Source organism: Ctenocephalides felis, unplaced genomic scaffold (genome assembly GCF_003426905.1).
Source record: "Ctenocephalides felis isolate EL2017-DRISC unplaced genomic scaffold, ASM342690v1 CF-g0.4_SCAFFOLD_00845, whole genome shotgun sequence".
Taxonomy (NCBI): domain Eukaryota; kingdom Metazoa; phylum Arthropoda; class Insecta; order Siphonaptera; family Pulicidae; genus Ctenocephalides; species Ctenocephalides felis.
Window position 1 is genome coordinate 2042924 of NW_020536999.1, and position 19340 is coordinate 2062263.

Genomic DNA, 19340 nt, shown 5'->3' on the forward strand with positions numbered 1-19340 from the left:
TAAGACAATTGTCATGATGAAACTGGAACGAACGTCACATTTAATTAAAAATAAAAAATTTAAGTTCATCAAAAAATTATATATAAATGTCAACATGTGAATTATGCTGGTGCATTTTCATAGTAACTATAAATTTGTAATAGATATTTTTTCCATATAAATAAGCACTGAAGATGAGTCAAACCAAGACTCGAAACGTATGCTAAAGACATATTCTTCTTCATTAAATTCTTTTTTATTATTGGATGGATGTTCAAAAACATTTCAACGTATATATATATATATATATATATATATATATATATATATACAATAAATATATTATACATCAATATTAAAAACATGCACAAAAGCAAAGCTCGATATACGATTAGGAGCACGAAGCAAAAATTCATACATAATATTATAAATATACAAAAATTCAATAATAAATATATATATAAATCAACAACATGCACACACAATATGTAGAGATATATAAATTAGGGTGGTCCTTCTTATGGTCATTTTTGAATTTCTTTTCACCCAAAAGCTCAAAAGCTTCCAAATTAATAAAGAAAAATTCTCTAAAAGTTTTAGCTTTAAATATCAGCATTTAGATAGTCCGCAATTCAATTCAAAGTTTCGTATATTAAGTAAACCCTTGCGCCATAGCGTAGCATAGTCTGATAGCAAACTTGTAATTTTGATGGCATTTTATTACTTAAGCAATAAATATTTTGCAGCAAAATTAATCTTGATGCCATGGTGAATAAATATTTCGTTAAACAATTCACATGGATTTAATTAGAGGTTGAGTGTTTATAAATACTTTTAGGTAAAGTTCACAAGTGCTATCACAGATGGCGTAAGAATTTACTTAATGACATATGTTAGTAATAAATATACGAAACTTTTAATTGAATTGCAGACTACATAAATGTTGATATTATGAGCTAAAACTTTTAGAGATTTTCTTTTATTAATGAAGCATTTGAGCCCTAAGGAGGAAAGAAATTCGAAAATGTCCATATTAAGGACCACCCTAAAATACATATACATATATTTACCATGCCCATCAAACATCAAAAGCGATTATGATTATGTGCAAATGAATATTGTGATATATATAATGATATTAATTTATTATAATAATATCAAATGGTATATTTATATATACCATTTGATAATAATTTTAAATTAAATCAAATGAATAAATAAATCGTTGTACATATTTCTCTTATAAATAAAGCCTGAATGCATCATGATTCGAATGATCAATAATAATAAATATTATTTGAGTCAATATAAATATTATTTTAATCAATAATTATAATTATTATTCAAACGATGAAGTTACACTTTCTTCATTAAAATTTTCTTTAACAAAGTTTGTAAAAATCATAGATAGACTTATGATGGATACATTTAATTTAATAATAATGCACTCAGTCTTTATTACATGATTAATATATATATATATATATATATATATATATCAGGTGCCCCAGAACTCAACGTCGAACCGGAAGGGAGCTTTGGTCAAACTTCAAACAATTTTCGGTTACTGTAATTAATTTTTATTATTTTTTTTCATTTAAACTTTGGATTTGTAACCGTGAATAACTTCGCAAGGGATACACTAAAAAGGGATGGAAAAGGGAGACTATTGCCCGAAGTTTTCTAGAATTAAGACTATTTGTTCAAACTATGAATTTAGAGTTTTGAAAATTGATCTATTTTGAAAGAGCCCCTTTTTTAAAAAAATGGGCCTAGTTGGGACATTTAAAATCAATTCCTTAAGGAGGCGTCTATTGATCACGTGATCGATTTTTTAAGGATTTTCGGACCCCCTCCCCTTGATTATACTCAAAATTACCTCTCTCCCTCACTAAGTATTACATGTATTTTTAGTTACAAGAAAAAAATGTATTTTTTTTTATTTTTCATGAAAATACTTGGATTTAAAAAAAAATCCAAATAAAATTTAAATACACGTGATATCTTACTATACCCCTCCCTCCCCCACTCATTATTTATTCATTTGATATATCAAAAAAAAAATCTATTAATTTTGAAGTGGTACTCACGATGGCTTCTCCACTCTGTGCAAGACATCACTCGGATCAGCTTTCTTGATTTCTGATTCTCGAACTTGCTCAGTTAGAGTCTTGAATGCTGTACTTCGAATTCTAAAAAAATAAAAAATATAAAATAAATACTAAGAACTTACTTAAACCTAACCTAACACTACAAAATTAACCACTATTATTATTACAAAATTCAATAAAAAAAATAATAATAATACTTCTGATCATATAACTGATATTTGTAATAGAGCACATAAATCTTAAGGTTTGATACTGAGAAATTGTAAACAATTCAATTCAAATAATACACTTCTTTGCATGTACTATTCTATTGTACGTTCAAAGTTAGAATATGGTTCGATCATTTGGTATCCTCATCAAATCAACAACTCTGATGCGATAGAGAAGGTTCAGCGAAAATTTCTGAAATATCTTTATTATAAAACATATAAAATTTACCCTGAACGTGTCTTTGACCACAACACTTTACTAAAAGAATTTGGAATTCCTTTTATTGCCTCACGTCGATTTATCTGTACAATTATGTTCTTATTTAAACTTTGCAATAATTCTATAGACTGTCCTCTTATTCTTAGTCAACTATCCTTTAATGTTTCAAGGCTAACTACGCGTTCACAATTCTTTTTCAATTATCCTACTCCTAAATCTAATTCTCTCTTAAATTCGCCTATTTTACTTATGTGTCCTCTAACTTTAACTTAATTAATAATGAAATAGATATTCACAACACTTCACCTAATCAAATAATCTCCATCTGCACAAGTTAACCTTTTTATTTTCTTTTCAAATATTTCATTATTAACTTCCCGTAGGGCAAGTTATAGTAATCGCAAAAATATCGAAAATGAAAATGTTTATATATCTTTACGTTTCAGAGGTTTCTGAACATTTTGGCATACCTTAGAAAAAATGGATGTATGTGTGTGTGTGTGTGTGTGTATGTGTGTGTGTGTATGTATGTATGTATGTATGTACGTGTGTTGTATGTATGTGCGGATACAAATTTTCGTCGACGATTTCGGGAACACGAATCAACCGATTTGATTAATTCAAAAAACATTCGATTCGTATTGATAAGGAGACGTGCTGATTAGTTTTTGGCGCAGGGAGGTCTAGCCGTTCCGAAGATACGGAGCAAAAACTGCCGAAAACGGTAACTCAGTTTTTAAGAGAACGAAGCGTCCGATTTTAATAATGCAAAAAACATTTTACTTATATTGACAAGGTGAAAAACCGATCAAATTTTCATAAAGGCAGGACTAGCGGTTTCGGAGATCTAATGAAAAAAGTAAAAAAAAATGCCATTTGGCGGTCAAAAATGATCATTAGACTTATGCACATCAAATTATCAGATATTTTATAGAGATTTTAACAATAAGTATGAATTTGGTTTACAGTCCTATGGGTTCCGTACCAATGTTTACGCGTTAGACGGCGACGCGGCGCTTACGCGCTTTGATATTTTATGATATTATTTCGTCTTTATGCAGTAAAAGCAGTACGATTGCTTTGAAAAAAAGTTTAGATCTTCCAAAATATGTCAAAATAAAGAAAACATTTTTTTTCAAAAAAAAAATTTTTAATTTTTTTTTCAAAAAAAAGTAATTTTTGGTCCAATTTATATGTTCTCTAAAATCTTATTTTTTTGAAGTAATTTTTTTTCAAAAAATGTTAATCGTTTAAAAAAAAAAATTGGTACGGGAAGTTCCAGCAATTTGCCTTAAGGCACGATGCCTTAATTGCCTTAAGACAGAATTCCACTTACAGCTTGTTCTGTTTATAAATAATATTGTTACATTCTGCATTATGTGTAATTTTATGTTAAGCATTTTATGTTGATAACTACATATTGTAATTTTGTATATATTTTAATTGTTATTCATTATGTAAAATAATTGTATTTTTGAGTCCTCTTGGAAGAAATCTGTGGGCTATATATTTAAAAATAAATAAATAAATAAATAAATTTTTTTCCTACATTTTACAATGTTCCTCTATCATCATACAAAAAATACTATGGTCGACCACCAGATCGTATTCAGGAGAGAATCTGATGAATCCTGAATGCACTCCCAAGTTATGCAACAGGTTGCCCCTGGATGCAGGTGATGTCACAATCGGGAACTGGGTTACAGGAAATACACTAGGAAAGGATTTAAGGATAATTTAGAGGATATAGGAAATGTTGGAAATGATGAAAATATTTTTTCTACTTACACTTTGACTGTGACATCTAATATCATGGTAGCAACCGGTATCAGAATCAATCCTAACCAGAACACAGGCGTTGAAAACAGCATTCTGTCGGTGCCCTGCATGACTGCACCCACTGGTATTATTGGCCAGAAATTACTAAAATAAAAATAACAATTGATACTAAAATTATAATTTAGATTTTATTGTGATGAAGATTTTGAATAAAGCTGACCTGTAAATAAGTATGAAGAGGAACCATAAGAGTATCGAACCCCAGATGGAACAATGGCTCAGCCAGGTCCATGAGTTGAAGATTAAACCAGCTTTTAAACAAACAGTCACAACCACATACTGAAACAAAAATTATATATATATATATATATATATATATATATATATAATGATAGTCAGGGCCGGTCCTGGGGTCCTCAGCGCCCGCATGCAACTTTTTTTCTAGCGCCCCCCCCCCCAAAAAAAAACTAATTATATTTGTATCTGTATTATTTTTGCATATTTAATAATCAATTTTAAAGTATGAGCACCACTATATATAAAAAAACCTCAACGATTTTTGCAAAGTTTGTTCCAAAGTGAATTTTGCTTCCATAAACCTATTAGTCCAGTCATTTGGTCGTTTTGCCGGTACAGTACTCCGTAAATTCTGAAAATTGGTAATTTAATAGATTTCGAGGTGCTCTTTACGAAAATCAACTTTGCCACCTCAAATTTGAACGGCAAGTTGCCGCCATATTGAAAAAATAGCGTCAAAAAACAGCTTTTTTAAAATATCTCCTTTCTGGCTGATTCTGCGGTAAAGGTATCTATGTACGAATTAAACTAGAGAAAATTTCCTACAATTCTTTAGAAAATGTTTTTTTTTGTAAAATTGATAGTTTGAGAGTACGGCCGCCTCAAAGTCTTTGCTGCTCTCGTCGTAGTATCAAATCTGTCCGTATATGACAGCACTTCGAACTTGACCACATTCTCTCTAATAATTAATATTTTCAATGTTAAATTAAGCGAATAAGATCTAGAAATAAAATAATTCAAATATTTTTCTGTTTTTTTGCTGATTTTTTAACGCTTCAAGCTACTTGACGCTATAAGGTGCTACTCAAGCTATAAGTATATTTATAGCTACTTTGCCTTTGAAGTGTTAAAAAATTAGCAAAAAAAAAACGAAAAATAATTGAATTATTTTATTTCTAGATCTTATTCGCTTAATTTAACATTGAAAATATTAATTATTAGAGAGAATGTGGTCAAGTTCGAAGTGCTGTCATATACGGACAGATTTGATACTACGACGAGAGCAGCAAAGACTTTGAGGCGGCCGTACTCTCAAACTATCAATTTTACAAAAAAATGGTTTTCTAAAGAATTGTAGGAAATTTTCTCTAGTTTAATTCGTACATAGATACCTTTATCGCAGAATCAGCCAGAAAGGAGATATTATAAAAAAGCTGTTTTTTGAGGCCATTTTTTCAATATGGCGGCAACTTGCCGTTCAAATTTGAGGTGGCAAAGTTGATTTTCGTAAAAACACCTCGAAATCTATTAAATTACCAATTTTCAGAATTTACGGAGTACTGTACCGGCAACAGTCTTTTTTTGCACCAAATGACTGGACTGTATAAGCATGCATTCCTTCAAAATTCGAAGTTCGTCAGATTCATAACATTCGCAACGAAAACAAAAGTTACAATTCAATTTCTCGGAATAAATAAGCCATTTTTTAAGCACTTAATTACCCATTTTCCATTTTTTCTATTATAATTTGTATCTATTTTTTTTAACAATTTTCGTTTCAACTTAATCAGCTCGCAATTTTTCGTCAATAATGTCCAATAATTAATTTAATCTTTCGCAGGTTTGAACTTATGGGATTGAACACTAAGTGATTTCTTTTTTGATTCCACGTTAACTTCAAACAAAAAATATTCAATAAAAGATTAAGCGATAAGAAAAACAATAATTTATTGATTTGCGGAGTTATTAATCGATTAATTGTATCTACATATTGTATCACATTGCAAACTATATATGCTTTCTGTATTTTCGTAAACCATAGTTTACCATAATCTATTATCCATTATTTATCATAATCTATTAAGTATTCTTGCTTTTATATTTAAAAAATATATAATAAATTTTATTTCCGAATCTCGTTTTGGCGCCCCCTAAGTCGTGCGCCCGCATTTTTGCATGCATTGCATTCAAGGTAGGACCGGCCCTGATGATATATATATATATATATATATATATATATATATATATATATATACAGCAAATTTACTACTAGTTTCATCCTTTTTTGATCATTTGTAATTATAATTCAACTCTTACCGTGTAAACCATATTTCCCAAGACGAGATATCCACCTTCCTTTCCATTTTTCCACAAGACGTGATAATCACAGATAAACAGAGGTAACCAGTACAATGAGATGGAGTGGAGTAAGGCGTTGAAGATCCACACCCAGAATACTCGGACATTGAATAATTGGGCACTCTGGGACGGTTTGTACAAGGCCGGATATCTAAAAAAAATTATTAAATATATATATATATATATATATATATATATATATATATATATATATATATATATATATATATAATGTATAAACTTACTTTATCATGGTGTCGGCAGAGCAGACTTTATCAAATATACCCATTGCCAAAGGAGGCATAGCCGTAAACAATACATTATATAAACCAATAGTCCAGCGTTCAAATAAAATTTGACCAGACCTAAAATACAATAAATAGAAATCAATTAAACATAATTTGTCATTAGAGGTTAGTACAAAGTTTTGTTCTTACCATCCAGAATAAATAGCAAACCACAACTCGATGACATAAAGACAAATATTTTTGTAGAAACTGTATAAAATTAATTTGCACATTCGACTATAATTCCAGGCTCCGTGCACCAGCAGCAGCCTTTGGAGAAATCGAAACTGCAAATAAAAAAAAAAACACATTAGGTCCGAAGTTAAATAAAAGAAATTGAAATAAAAGAGAGGCAAAGAAGATAATTCTTTACCTGTGCTATAGAATAATCAGAGGCACAAGAAGCCTGAAGACCTTCGACTCCTGATATGCCAACACCAACATTAGCTTTTTGAATCATGGCCACATCGTTGGCACCATCTCCTATGGCCAATGTCACACTGCCAGTGTGCTGGGTGACTAGATCGACAACCTACAAAAAATACATGCATATATATATATATATATATATATATATATATATATAGTATTGTGATTAATTTTACCTCTGCCTTTTGTATCGGTGAGACCCTACAGCATATAACAACCTTGCAAGAAGTGCAAAGATCCACAAAGTCCCTCCGGAGATCACAAGCCAAGGCGTACTTCAAAGTTTTACCATCTACGACTAAGGCTACCTCGTTTTGTTTACCAAGCTGCTCCCCGAAATCAGCATTGTGTCTGGATATCGTGTCTCTAGTACTCTGAAATTAAAAAACATTGTAAATAATTGTAATATAAATGTAACAAGAACGTAACAGTAATTGTGAAGGTATTTACATCTAAACTATCTTCATTCAGGACTATCAAAGGCATCCCATGAACAATGAGACGACAAGAGTATCCGATGTTTATGGCTGTTTCTTGTTTGTCCCCTGTTAAAATCCAAACAGCAATGTCTGCTTTGATCAAGGCTGCTATTGTCTCTGGTACACCTTCCTGAAAATAATAATGATAAAAAACAATTAATAATTATAATAAAAAATGTTATAAGATGGCTGAGTTGTGCAAAAGTATTTACTTGTAGTTTGTCTTCGATAGCACTGGCTCCTAGAAGTTTCAAATTAGTTTCTATGAGATTAGCTGCTTCTTCGATTTTCAATTCACGATCTTGTAAACTGGTAGCTGCTTTGTGATATATGTGTTTCCATTCCTGATAAAAATAATTATTATAATCTTATATATAACAATGAATCGCAAAATGTGTTGGTAAGCGCATAACTCAACAACGCCTGGGCCAATTTGGCCAATTTTTGTTTTAAATGTTCGTTGAAGTCCAAGGATAGTTCTTACGGCGAGAAAACAATCCAATGATTTCCGGGAAAACCCTAAAAACAGCCCTTTTCTTTTTCACGTGCAAACGTTTTCTAACTAAAACGTAGAATCAATTGGAGCGTTAAAATTCTTCTGTAATGGTGTAGAAAGGATAATCCTACTAAACAATTATTCGGATTTTGATAAATCTTTCTGAAGTTTGTTATGGGATTCTTTTAGGATTTTTTGAATTATAGAAATATAGTTAGATTGCAGAAATAAATGGAAAAAAATATAAAAACACGCATATTATTCATTGACATTGAAAATATTTGAGGCATTGTTTGGCATTGAGAAGTCTGTCATTTATCTTTAAAATAGTATATTACAAGTTCTGATGAAGTCAGAATTAAAAGAGTTGTAATCCAATTAATGCGGGGGGTGGTGCAGGAGTGCAAATTGTTTTCACCCCTGAACTTGATATTAAGATTAACCTATTTCCAAAATATCAAGCAAATTGGAGTACAGTAAAAAAAATTCAGAGGGCACACGCTTTTTTCCTCTCCATTTACTGCAATAATTTTGTTGATCGTAGAATAAATAGAGCACATGTGAACAGGATTTGTCAAATTTATTCACTGCTAATACGAACTTAAGTAATAATATATATTGAAAATAAGGTACGAAATTATTAAAATTATAGGCAATATTATTGAAGCAATTATTTTGGGTAGAAAATTTTCAGGTGATATTGTACTTTTACCGCAAATGCTATAAATTAATTCCTTCTGAATTTGTTATACCTTTTAAAAAAGTTCTTATGCTATTACCAAAAATACATCAAAAAGGCAGACAATGATTTTTTGTGTGAAAAATTTGGAAAATCAATGTTTTAGTCGTGAATAAACAAAAAATCATTCATTTATCCACATCTACAGGTATGACTAAAAACATTGTATAACCTTTGGCATTAAAATAAATTGAGCTATTGGAAATAAGTTTGTTCTATAAAGTGCAGTGTATAATTTTTAATATACAATTTTATTGAATATATTTTAAAACTTGTTAAAGGGATAATTAAAGTGTTAACTGTGGGAATTGAGAATCATCATTTTATTGGAAGCTGTTCTACATTTAACATCACTCATATATTGGTGTAAAAAGTAATTCAAAAAACAATAATTATAATTTTTAACTGAACAGCATAAATATTAGTATGAGATATGAAAAAAAATGTAGATGTGGGAACAGGACAATGTCTGTCGGATCATCTAGTATATATAAATATAAATATATATATATATATACATATATATATATATATATATATATATATATTACCTCATAAAATTCATGATTAACATCAGCAACTGCACAACACAATGTCCTCAGACCTTCTCGAGCAAATTCGTCCAAATGTTTCAGAGTTACTTCTCGATATTTGGTGTCCTCTTTGGCTAACCTTTCATATATCACAGTATCTGCTCCTTTACAATATAATTTAATTTGGCCTAAAAATAGACACCAGTTAAAAACCAGGTATGATGACTAAAATTGTTAAGTCATCATTAAATTTACCCTGTGGTGTTCTAACAACAACAGACATTCTTTTCCTGGTTGAAGTAAATTCGAGAACATTCAATATCTCAAATTTTAAAATTTCACCCAAAGCGTTTACTTCTACGTGATGTGGTGTCCGGGTTTCAAATGAGTAGCCGTATTTCTTTGCACCACTTACTAAAGCTCTTTCATCTACAGGACCAAAATTAATAAATAAGTCGCTGATGCAGAATTTTTATTTATTAACTTCCCGTAGTAATGGGCCGAAAATCGAAAATGAACATTTTTGCATTTCTCGACGTTTTGAAGGTTTCTGAACATTTTGGCATACCTCAGAAAAAATAGGATGTGTGTGTGTGCGGATACAAATTTTTCTGTCGACGATTTCGGGAGCACGGATCAACCAATTTGAATGGTTTAAAAAACATTCGATCCCTCTTGATAGGGAGATGAGATAAATAGTTTTTGGCAAAGGCATGTCCAGCAGTTACGGAGATAAAGAGCAAAGAGTGCAGAAAATACAAATCGAGTTTTTGAGAGCACGGAGTATCGGATTTGAATGATCTAAAAAACATTCAATTTGTAATGATTGGGAGAAGAGGTGATTAGTTTTTGGCAAAGACAGGTCCCGCCATTTCGAAGATACAGAGCTAAATGTGCAAAAAATGGCAGTTTTTGAGTGAACTAAGCGTCCGATTTGAATGATCTAAAACACTTTCTGCTTGCATTGACAAAACAATTGCTTTTGAGGATAAAAAAATTATTACATATTTTTTAATTTAAATAAAATGTTTTTGTAATTTTGGATTAAAAATTAAAAAAAAAATTCCCAGGCTAAGCACAGTCTAAGCGCCACTCTGGTACAAATGTTTACCCAAGTGCGTTTAGACTGTTTATGTCCGCAGCACTTTTCGAATTTTGTGAAAACTATTTGAAAAATGTGAAAATGCCGCCAAGCTAAGCACAGTACAAGTGAAAATGTCGCACAGAATTATTTGCAAATGCGTTTAGACTGTGACTATACGGGAGCACTTTTAGAATTTTGTGTAAATTAGGCAACTATTTTTAACTTCCCGTAGGGTAAGTTATAGTAATCGCAAAAATCGAAAATGAAAATTTTTATATATCTTTACATTTCAGAGGTTTCTGAATATTTTGGCATACCTTAGAAAAAATTGATGTATGTGTGTGTGTGTGGGCGGATACAAATTTTCGTCGACGATTTCGGGAACACGGATGAAGCGATTTGAATAATTCAAAAAACATTCGATTTATATTGATAAGGAGACGTGCTGATTAGTTTTTCGCGAAGGCAGGTCTAGTCGTTTCGAAGATATGGGGCAAAAAGTGTCAAAAACGGTAACTCAGTTTTTAAAAGAACAGAGCGTCCGATTCGAATAATTCAAAAAACATTAACAAGATGAAGAATTATCAAATTTTCATGATGGCAGGTCTAGCGGTTTGGGAGATCTAGTAAAAAAGGTAAAAACTAGCTGTAAGTGGAATTCTGTCTTAAGGCAATTAAGGCATCGTGCCTTAAGGCAAATTGCTGGAACTTCCCGTACCAAAAATTATTAATTTTTTAAAAACGATTAACATTTTTGAAAAAAATGTACTTTGAAAAAATAAGATTTTTGAGAAACTATATATATGGACAAAAAATTACTTTTTTTTGAAAAAAAAAATTAAAAAAAAAAAAAAAATTTTAATTTTTTTTTAAAAAAAAAAATTTTTAATTTTTTTTTGAAAAAAAATTTTTTTTTAATTTTTTTTTTTTTTTTTTTTTTTTTTGAAAAAAAAAATTTTTCCTTTATTTTGACATATTGTGGAAGATCTGAACTTTTTTTTCAAAGCAATCGTACTGATTTAACTGCATAGGGACAAAATATAAAGCGCGTAAGCGCCGCGTCGCTGTCTAACGCATAAGCATTGGTACGGAACCCATAGGAATGTTAACAAAATGTATACTTATTGTTAAAATCTCTATAAAATATCTGATAATTTGATGTGCATATGTCTAATGATCATTTTTGACCGCCAAATGGCTCATTTTTTTACTTTTCCTCCATATCTCCGAAACCGCTAGACCTACATTTATGAAAATTTTATCGATTCTTCATCTTGTCAATACAAGTGAAATGTTTTTTGAATTATTTAAATCGGACGCTCCGTTCTCTCAAAAACTGAGTTACCGTTTTCGGCACTTTTTGCCCCGTATCTTCGGAACGGCTAGACCTGCCTTTGCCAAAAACTAATCAGCACGTCTCCTTATCAATACGAATCGAATGTTTTTTGAATTATTCAAATCGGTTGATCCGTGTTCCCGAAATCGTCGACGAAAATTTGTATCCGCACATACATACACACACGTACATACATACACACACACATACACACACACATACACACACACATACACACACATACACACACACACACACACACACACACACATACATCCATTTTTTCTAAGGTATGCCAAAATGTTCAGAAACCTCTGAAACGTAAAGATATATAAAAATTTTCATTTTCGATTTTTTTGCGATTACTATAACTTACCCTACGGGAAGTTAATAAATGCCATTTGGCGGTCAAAAATGATCATTAGACGTATGCAGATCAAATTATCAGATATTTTATAAAAATTTTAACAATAAGTATAAATTTTGTTTACATTCCTATGGGCTCCGTACCAATGTTTATCCGTTAGACGGCGGCGCGGCGCTTGCGCGCTTCGATATTTCTTCTTTATGCAGTTAAAGCAGTACGATTGCTTTTAAAAAAAGTTCAGAATTTCCAAAATATTTCAAAATATATTTTTCTTCAAAAAGTGTTTTTTTTTCAAAAAAAAGTAAATTTTTGTCAAAAATTTATAGTTTCTCAAAAATCTAATATTTTCAGAGTAATTATTTTTCAAAAATGTTAATCTTTTTTAAAAAAAATAAATTTTGGTACGGGAAGTTCCAGCAATTTGCCTTAAGGCACGATGCCATACACCACTAGTTTATTTATTTATCTATTACCTGGTGATGATGCATGATAATGTATTTTACCATCCTCGCTCTTTTCAGGTATCACAGTATGGCAAACCGATAGCAAACTCATAAATTCTTTAAGCAAGTCGACTGTTGGATGATTGTTGAGTAAATTCTGAAAAAGTAACACAAACATATTCAAAGATCAGAGGCAAAAACAAGGAAGTAAAATATGAGTCATTCATCATTATTACCTGAACCAGATCGCTTTTCTGAGCATCCTCAATATCAAGTCCATCAACCGGACTATCTCTAAAGCTGCCTTCCGGGCAATCAGGACAAGAATAAATAATTCCACCAATAGAACACTTAGACAACTTCATAACATTCCTGGTCAACGTTCCTGTTTTATCACTGAAAACGTATTTAACCATCCCCAATTCCTCGTTTAGATTTGAAGTCCTGGCCATGGCTGGTGTATCAGACTCTGAATGGTACATTAGGACGTCCATGTTTATAAAAATCGCCTGGGGAAAATGAAATATGGATTTTGATTTTTTTGATGAAAATAGGGTTTATTGTATTGAGTAAATAAAATGTGTTACCTGCATAAATCTGACTACTTCTAAAGTCACTTGCAAAGATATGGGGATGAGATTGTTGTACAAGATGATGAAGGTCAACAAGTTGTAACCTAAGTTGACTGTTGTTATATCTGAAATAAATAAATAAAACTAGTTGGTATTGGTATTTGCCTTGAGGCAAGTTACATGGACTTCACGATATATGTAATTAATCGACTCCATGAAAAATAAATTAATTTATGAGTAACTAAAAGTATTCCGAGTGAATTTATTACACATAATTGAAAACGGACGAACACGTTAACTCGGAGTATTTTCTAAAAGCAAATTTTCAAAAACCAATAATTTTTATAATTGAACCAGTTTCCTTAAGACTTCAATGGTTTAGTATGTTTATTAAGACCAAGTACTCTTTTGTTATACCAAGTAAATCGTCTAATTTTAATTTTAGCAAACGTCAAAAAAACAACTCATTTTTTCAAACCTTGATGAATTTTTCACAATTAAACTACTTGTCGTAAGGCCGTAATATTTCAGTAAGTTCTATAAGACCATGATATACATCGCCAAAAAAAGTTCCATAAAAATCGGCTTTTTTTCAACAGTTTATTACAAGAAAATGTCTCGGTAGATTTCATCTAAAACTTATCATTATCATTTCCAACTAATATCTTTCGAACAGTTTTTGATTTTTTTTGAATCGATTCGGTAGTATGAGCTTAAATTGGACGAAAAGTTTAACACTTTTTTTCAATTACAAAGAAACGGCTTGGCAGATCGTCGCACAAACTGACAAACGATAGTGCTCATCGAAATACATCAAATGGCTTTTAAATTTCTGAAATCGGTTCAAACGTTTTTGAGCAATGAAAGGTCTAATTTTAATAAATGCCAAAAAAACGATACTAATTTTTGCAAACTTTGACGAATTTTTAAAGCTAAACGGGTTATATAGGGCCGTAATCTAGGAGACTATGGTATCTACCGTCAAAAAAATAATAACAAAAATCGTCGAATTTTTTTTTTAACACTTTAATACAAGAAAACGGCCCGGCCGATTTCTACCAAAAACTAATCAGCACGATTCCCAATCAATATTTTTAGAACGGTTTTTGAATTTTCAAAATCGATTTAGAACTGCAGGCTAAAACTTGGACCAAATATTTTTCACTTTTCTGCTATTTACAAAGAAACGGCTCGGCCGATCGTCCCGCAAAATTGATAAAAGCTAGTCCTCATAGCGATACATCGAATGGCAATGGAAATTTTTGAAATCGGTCCAGCCGTTTTTGAGAAAACGTCAATTTACGGCAAAAAATCTGTTCACACACACGCACACACACGCACACACACACACTCACACACATACTTTTTCCTTAAATTTGATCTCATTCGATTCAGATTGGATGAAAACGTCGAGCAACATAAAATTAGCAAATCGGATGAAAACATAAACTTCTCCTTCGGGTAGTTAATTAATCCCTCAATTACAAATCACAAAATCTCTGTCCTTTATACTTACTCGTCAGTCCGATGTACCAGTCGCTTTGCGCCCTTTTCTGGGTCCAAAGTTCATTGAAAATCGCCGACAGCAAACAAAGTACGCACAAAATAAAGAACAACATCAAAATCTGCGTGTTGGTCAATTTATCAACAGTCGATCTCTTCAAAGGAGCCGATGTCGAGTTTTGCATCAACTTTGTATCGTGACCAGTATAGACGACTACTCCGAAAGCCCAACTTGTGTTCCTCAACATTGCTCCACGAAGTAGGAGTTGATCAGGACCCAAAGCTATAGCCCTGGGAAAGAAAAAATTATATACATATTAGGTTGTCAAATATCTCCCTTCCGCCTTTTTGTATTATAAACCAAGAGCAAAAAAGCGGAAGGGAGATATTTGACAACCTAATATCTGGTCAAATTGGTGGTTGGTTTTTGCCAGGCTTATATTCATATTTATGTTTATAGTACGGATACGGGATTAAATTTAATAATTACAGAAAATAAATTATCTGAAGGGGTTCTTGCAAGGTATTTGTTTTTGTTTTCCTCGAAATGTATTCATCATAGAGACATGCGTTTTTTTTAAACAAAAATTACAAAATCATAAAATATTACGTAATTTTCTTCTTTTTTTTGCGCCGTCATTTTTTAACTAGGGAGCGCCAAAGTCGGTCTTGCAAAATCGATCTCTTTTGCGGTGCCACAGATAAATCCGTTGCGCATCGCCCGAAACAAAAAACTACGTTGGAGAAGAAGTTTAAATGCAGGCCCCCTACCAAAATGAAATAAAAAAAGCAAAAAGGAAAAATGGCAGCTATTTTAAAAAAAAGTGCCAAAAAAGGCGTTTTTTTGGGACGAGAACGTTCGCAAATTTTTTTTGCGTAATGTTATCAAGTTGTTTGAGGTAGGGGGACTAGGTATTGCAGTGGTGAACAAATTAAAAAAAAAATGCAAGTCGATCCGACTTGTAGTTTTTTTTTAATTTGTGGCACCGCATTGAACAAAGTCAATTTGAGAACAGCGTATTCAAAGTTTTTAATATAATGTACTAAATACACCATTTAATTTAATGTACTAAATACGCCATGGTGTTCAAAGATGCTGACACATTAAAAAGGTCATGTGCATGAGGTATTATAATGAAAAAGAGAGCAGCTGGCATACAATAGCTTGCGAAGCGATAAAAAAATGCTTTCAGAGGATCATACGTATAGAGATATACACCTAAGTCTGTTTTTACACGGTCTTTTTGTACACGGTTTTGATATAACACGGTTTGAAAATTAAATATTTTTAATTTTTTTACACGAATTTATTCCATTTAGCGCGATTTGAAATTTTATGTACCTAAATTTTTTTGTCAAATTAAATTTTTGCGAAGTATGTTCATATCACAAAAAAGTATTTATGAAAGTAAAAAGTCTGAAACCATCGATAGTATCGATAGTTTGCGAACACTAGCTTAAAGATTGAAGTGAATTCCCCTTTAGCGCGTACAAACAATTTTTACTGGTCAAAGCAAATGTGAATAGCAATAATTTAATTCTTGTTCTTAAAAATTCTTGTTTTTCACCAATTTTAATAGGTTTTAGAAATTAGGAACAAATCACCTATTTTTGTATAAGATCAATGTCTTTTTTTACACGTTTTTTTTTTTACACGGTTTCTTCTGGAACCAATCTCCGTGTAAAAACAGACTTAGGTGTATATATATCTATAACTTCGTCAAAAAAATAGATATCGAGATGTTTTTTTTTAAAAAATAATTCTAAGGTTTTTAGCTTTCATAATATCAAAAAATCTCAAAACCGAAAAAAAAAACGAACAACCCCCTTAACTGAATTAATTACAGTGAAAATACAACTATTGACAATACAAGAATTAAATAACTTGAAGAAAAAAATGTTATAAAATTCAAATAGTTTAATTAAGGCTTGTAGATCTTGAGATTCTTCTTATGGTAAAAAAATCCTTTAAATATCCGTTATGCAATTTTTATTTGAGTCCCATATCTGGAAAATAATAATTAAGAGCAATACAAAAAAAATATATAATATGAAAATAATTGTAATGATAAAATATTTTAAGTAGAAAAATGTTAAAATAATATAGAACAAAAATTAGAAAAGGTATAGAAAAAAGAAAAAAATAATTGTAATTGTTGGAAAAAAAGTATCAATTATTATCAGTAGGCATTTCATTATCAAAATAATGTTTGATATCGAAATTGGCAAACTCAGAAGTATCATAGAAACTAGAGTTTGTCGGTTTTCAAAAACCGGTTTTAAAACCGTTTTTTTTTTTGCGAAAATTATGAAATTCGAAAACCGGTTTTTTAGTGAAAAAAGTCGGGTTTTACTGTATATATGGAAAATGAAAAATATAGCCAGAAATAAAATATAGATGAAAGCGTTTTGATTCTTTAAATCATATTAGTTTAATAACATTTGATATCTTATCAGTCTGCAATGGTTCCCAGAAAGGATATATATATATATATATATATATATATATATATATATAGATTTTTATACCAGAGTAAATTTTAATTTAAATCAGTGAGACTTCTTCTTGAAGAAGTAACTTCATTTACTCAAACTTAAAAAAAAAGAGTTTTAAACCCTAGAAGCCACAAATTAAAGAACAAAAAGCTTAGAATGATTATATCATACTTTAAAAACAATTAAGCATATTGGTCGCAAGTATGAGAGTATTTTCTATTTCAGTGGCAATTCGATAGACGTTCTCAGTTTTTTAAAAACATATTTTATTAAACAAAAAAAAAACAATTAGAATGTTTAAAATAAATTGATTAAAATTGCTCGGAACAGGCAATACCCGAGTTTAGCTTAATTTTTTTAAATTAAAAATTGATATTAACAAGTATGTATCAACATGTATCTAATATTTTTTTTATTTTTGTTTTTTAATTTTTGAATGTTTTTTTTATAAATGTATTATTTTTATTTAATCGAAAACTTTTCTTTCACTATTATAAAAATATTTTCATTCTTATATGTGAAAATGATGCAAGAATAACGAATAATTATTTTCAAAGTTATTTAATCCCGATAAACTATTATTTTTATTTCTACTAATTAAACTTAAAGTCATTTTGTTTACTATCTATAAAATTGAACAATAATAAATTCAGTCAAATACTACTCTAAGTTACACAAAATATGCGGATAAATACAGAATATTCGAGCACATTTATTTTCTATATAAAATTCGAAAACCGGTTAAAACCGTTTTTTTAGTAAAATGAAAATTCGAAAACCGGTTTTCTGAAATGTCGGTTTTTGTATAAACCCTAGTGTTTACTAGACTTACTGTTCTCCGTGAGGTTTAAGAACGCCTGCGAATTCGTACAAAAGTCTGTTTGGTGGTTCACATTCCAAAGTGGCGGTTAATTCTCCTAGTTCTGTAGCGTTTTGTATGCTGGCGGTTCTGGGAACTGCTTGACGGATTTTTAGGTTTGTCTCGCCATCCAGATTGGCGGTCTCGATGAATGACATGCCTTGGGGCTCACTGAAAGGTAAAAAAGATTAGGTAAGAAAGGTCATTCAAGGTAAAAAAGAGTATAAAATATTGATTGATTTACAAGTTATTAATAAAAGAAATTAACTATGAGCAAGAGCAATAATGTTGAGAAGGATTATTTTTTGGTTGGAATTTGCTTTAGTGTAAGCAATGTTATTACGTACAAGAAGATTTGAATACAGAAGTGTATAAGATAGTGCTGATATTTGTACATTATGCAAGTATCTTCTTGCAAAGACCAGTATAAGTCTCTTAAAAAAGATGCTAATTGGGATATTTTTGCGCTGACGCTTTCAATAATATAGCTCAATCATCAACATACATCTACAATTTTCCACCATGATTATTCAGATTTTTAATTATATGCATAGAAAAGCAACAAGTAATTGGGTGCCGCAAGTTTAAACTGAAGTTGCAAAATAATCCAAAATTTCATCAATGCTTCAATTTTTTTAAGTAAGAAGAATTGCAGATTTATAGACTGCAACAGTCTTTTGCGATCTACAACATTTTCAGATGATCTCTGACGATTTAGAACAGTCTCTGGCAATCTGCAACAGTCTCAGATGATCTACAACAGTCTCAGATGATCTACAACAGTCTCTGGCAATCTGCAACAGTCTCAGATGATCTACAACAATCTCTGGCAGTTTGCAACAGTCTCTGGCAGTTTGCAACAGTCTCTGGCAGTTTGCAACAGACTCTGGCAGTTTGCAACAATCTGTGGCAGTTTGCAACAAATCTGTGGCAGTTTGCAACAATCTGTGGCAGTTTGCAACAGTCTCTGGCAGTTTGCCACAGTCTCTGGCAATTTACAACAGTCTCTGCAATTTACAACAGTCTCTGGCGAACTGCAACAG

The 19340-nt window shown here is 30.9% G+C and overlaps 1 protein-coding gene across 2 annotated transcripts in view; it reads right to left on the reverse strand.

The window, feature by feature from the left end:
- The window catches only part of LOC113364029 (phospholipid-transporting ATPase IA-like), a 35956-nt gene extending 17484 nt beyond the window's left edge, over positions 1 to 18472 (reverse strand). For both annotated transcript variants that reach the window (XM_026606491.1, XM_026606492.1), the window contains exons 1-17: positions 18271 to 18472; positions 14956 to 15233; positions 13455 to 13564; positions 13104 to 13376; positions 12898 to 13024; positions 9893 to 10066; positions 9656 to 9825; positions 8082 to 8213; positions 7841 to 7999; positions 7567 to 7764; positions 7335 to 7493; positions 7112 to 7248; positions 6920 to 7039; positions 6633 to 6825; positions 4519 to 4637; positions 4308 to 4442; positions 2070 to 2171 (exon numbers count right to left, since the gene is read on the reverse strand). In XM_026606491.1, coding sequence (XP_026462276.1) covers positions 2070 to 2171; positions 4308 to 4442; positions 4519 to 4637; positions 6633 to 6825; positions 6920 to 7039; positions 7112 to 7248; positions 7335 to 7493; positions 7567 to 7764; positions 7841 to 7999; positions 8082 to 8213; positions 9656 to 9825; positions 9893 to 10066; positions 12898 to 13024; positions 13104 to 13376; positions 13455 to 13564; positions 14956 to 15233; positions 18271 to 18455 — 2771 coding nt within the window. In that variant the 5' untranslated portion in view covers positions 18456 to 18472. The remainder of the gene's footprint in view (positions 1 to 2069; positions 2172 to 4307; positions 4443 to 4518; positions 4638 to 6632; positions 6826 to 6919; positions 7040 to 7111; positions 7249 to 7334; positions 7494 to 7566; positions 7765 to 7840; positions 8000 to 8081; positions 8214 to 9655; positions 9826 to 9892; positions 10067 to 12897; positions 13025 to 13103; positions 13377 to 13454; positions 13565 to 14955; positions 15234 to 18270) is intronic.
- Between the last annotated feature and the right edge of the window lie 868 nt (positions 18473 to 19340).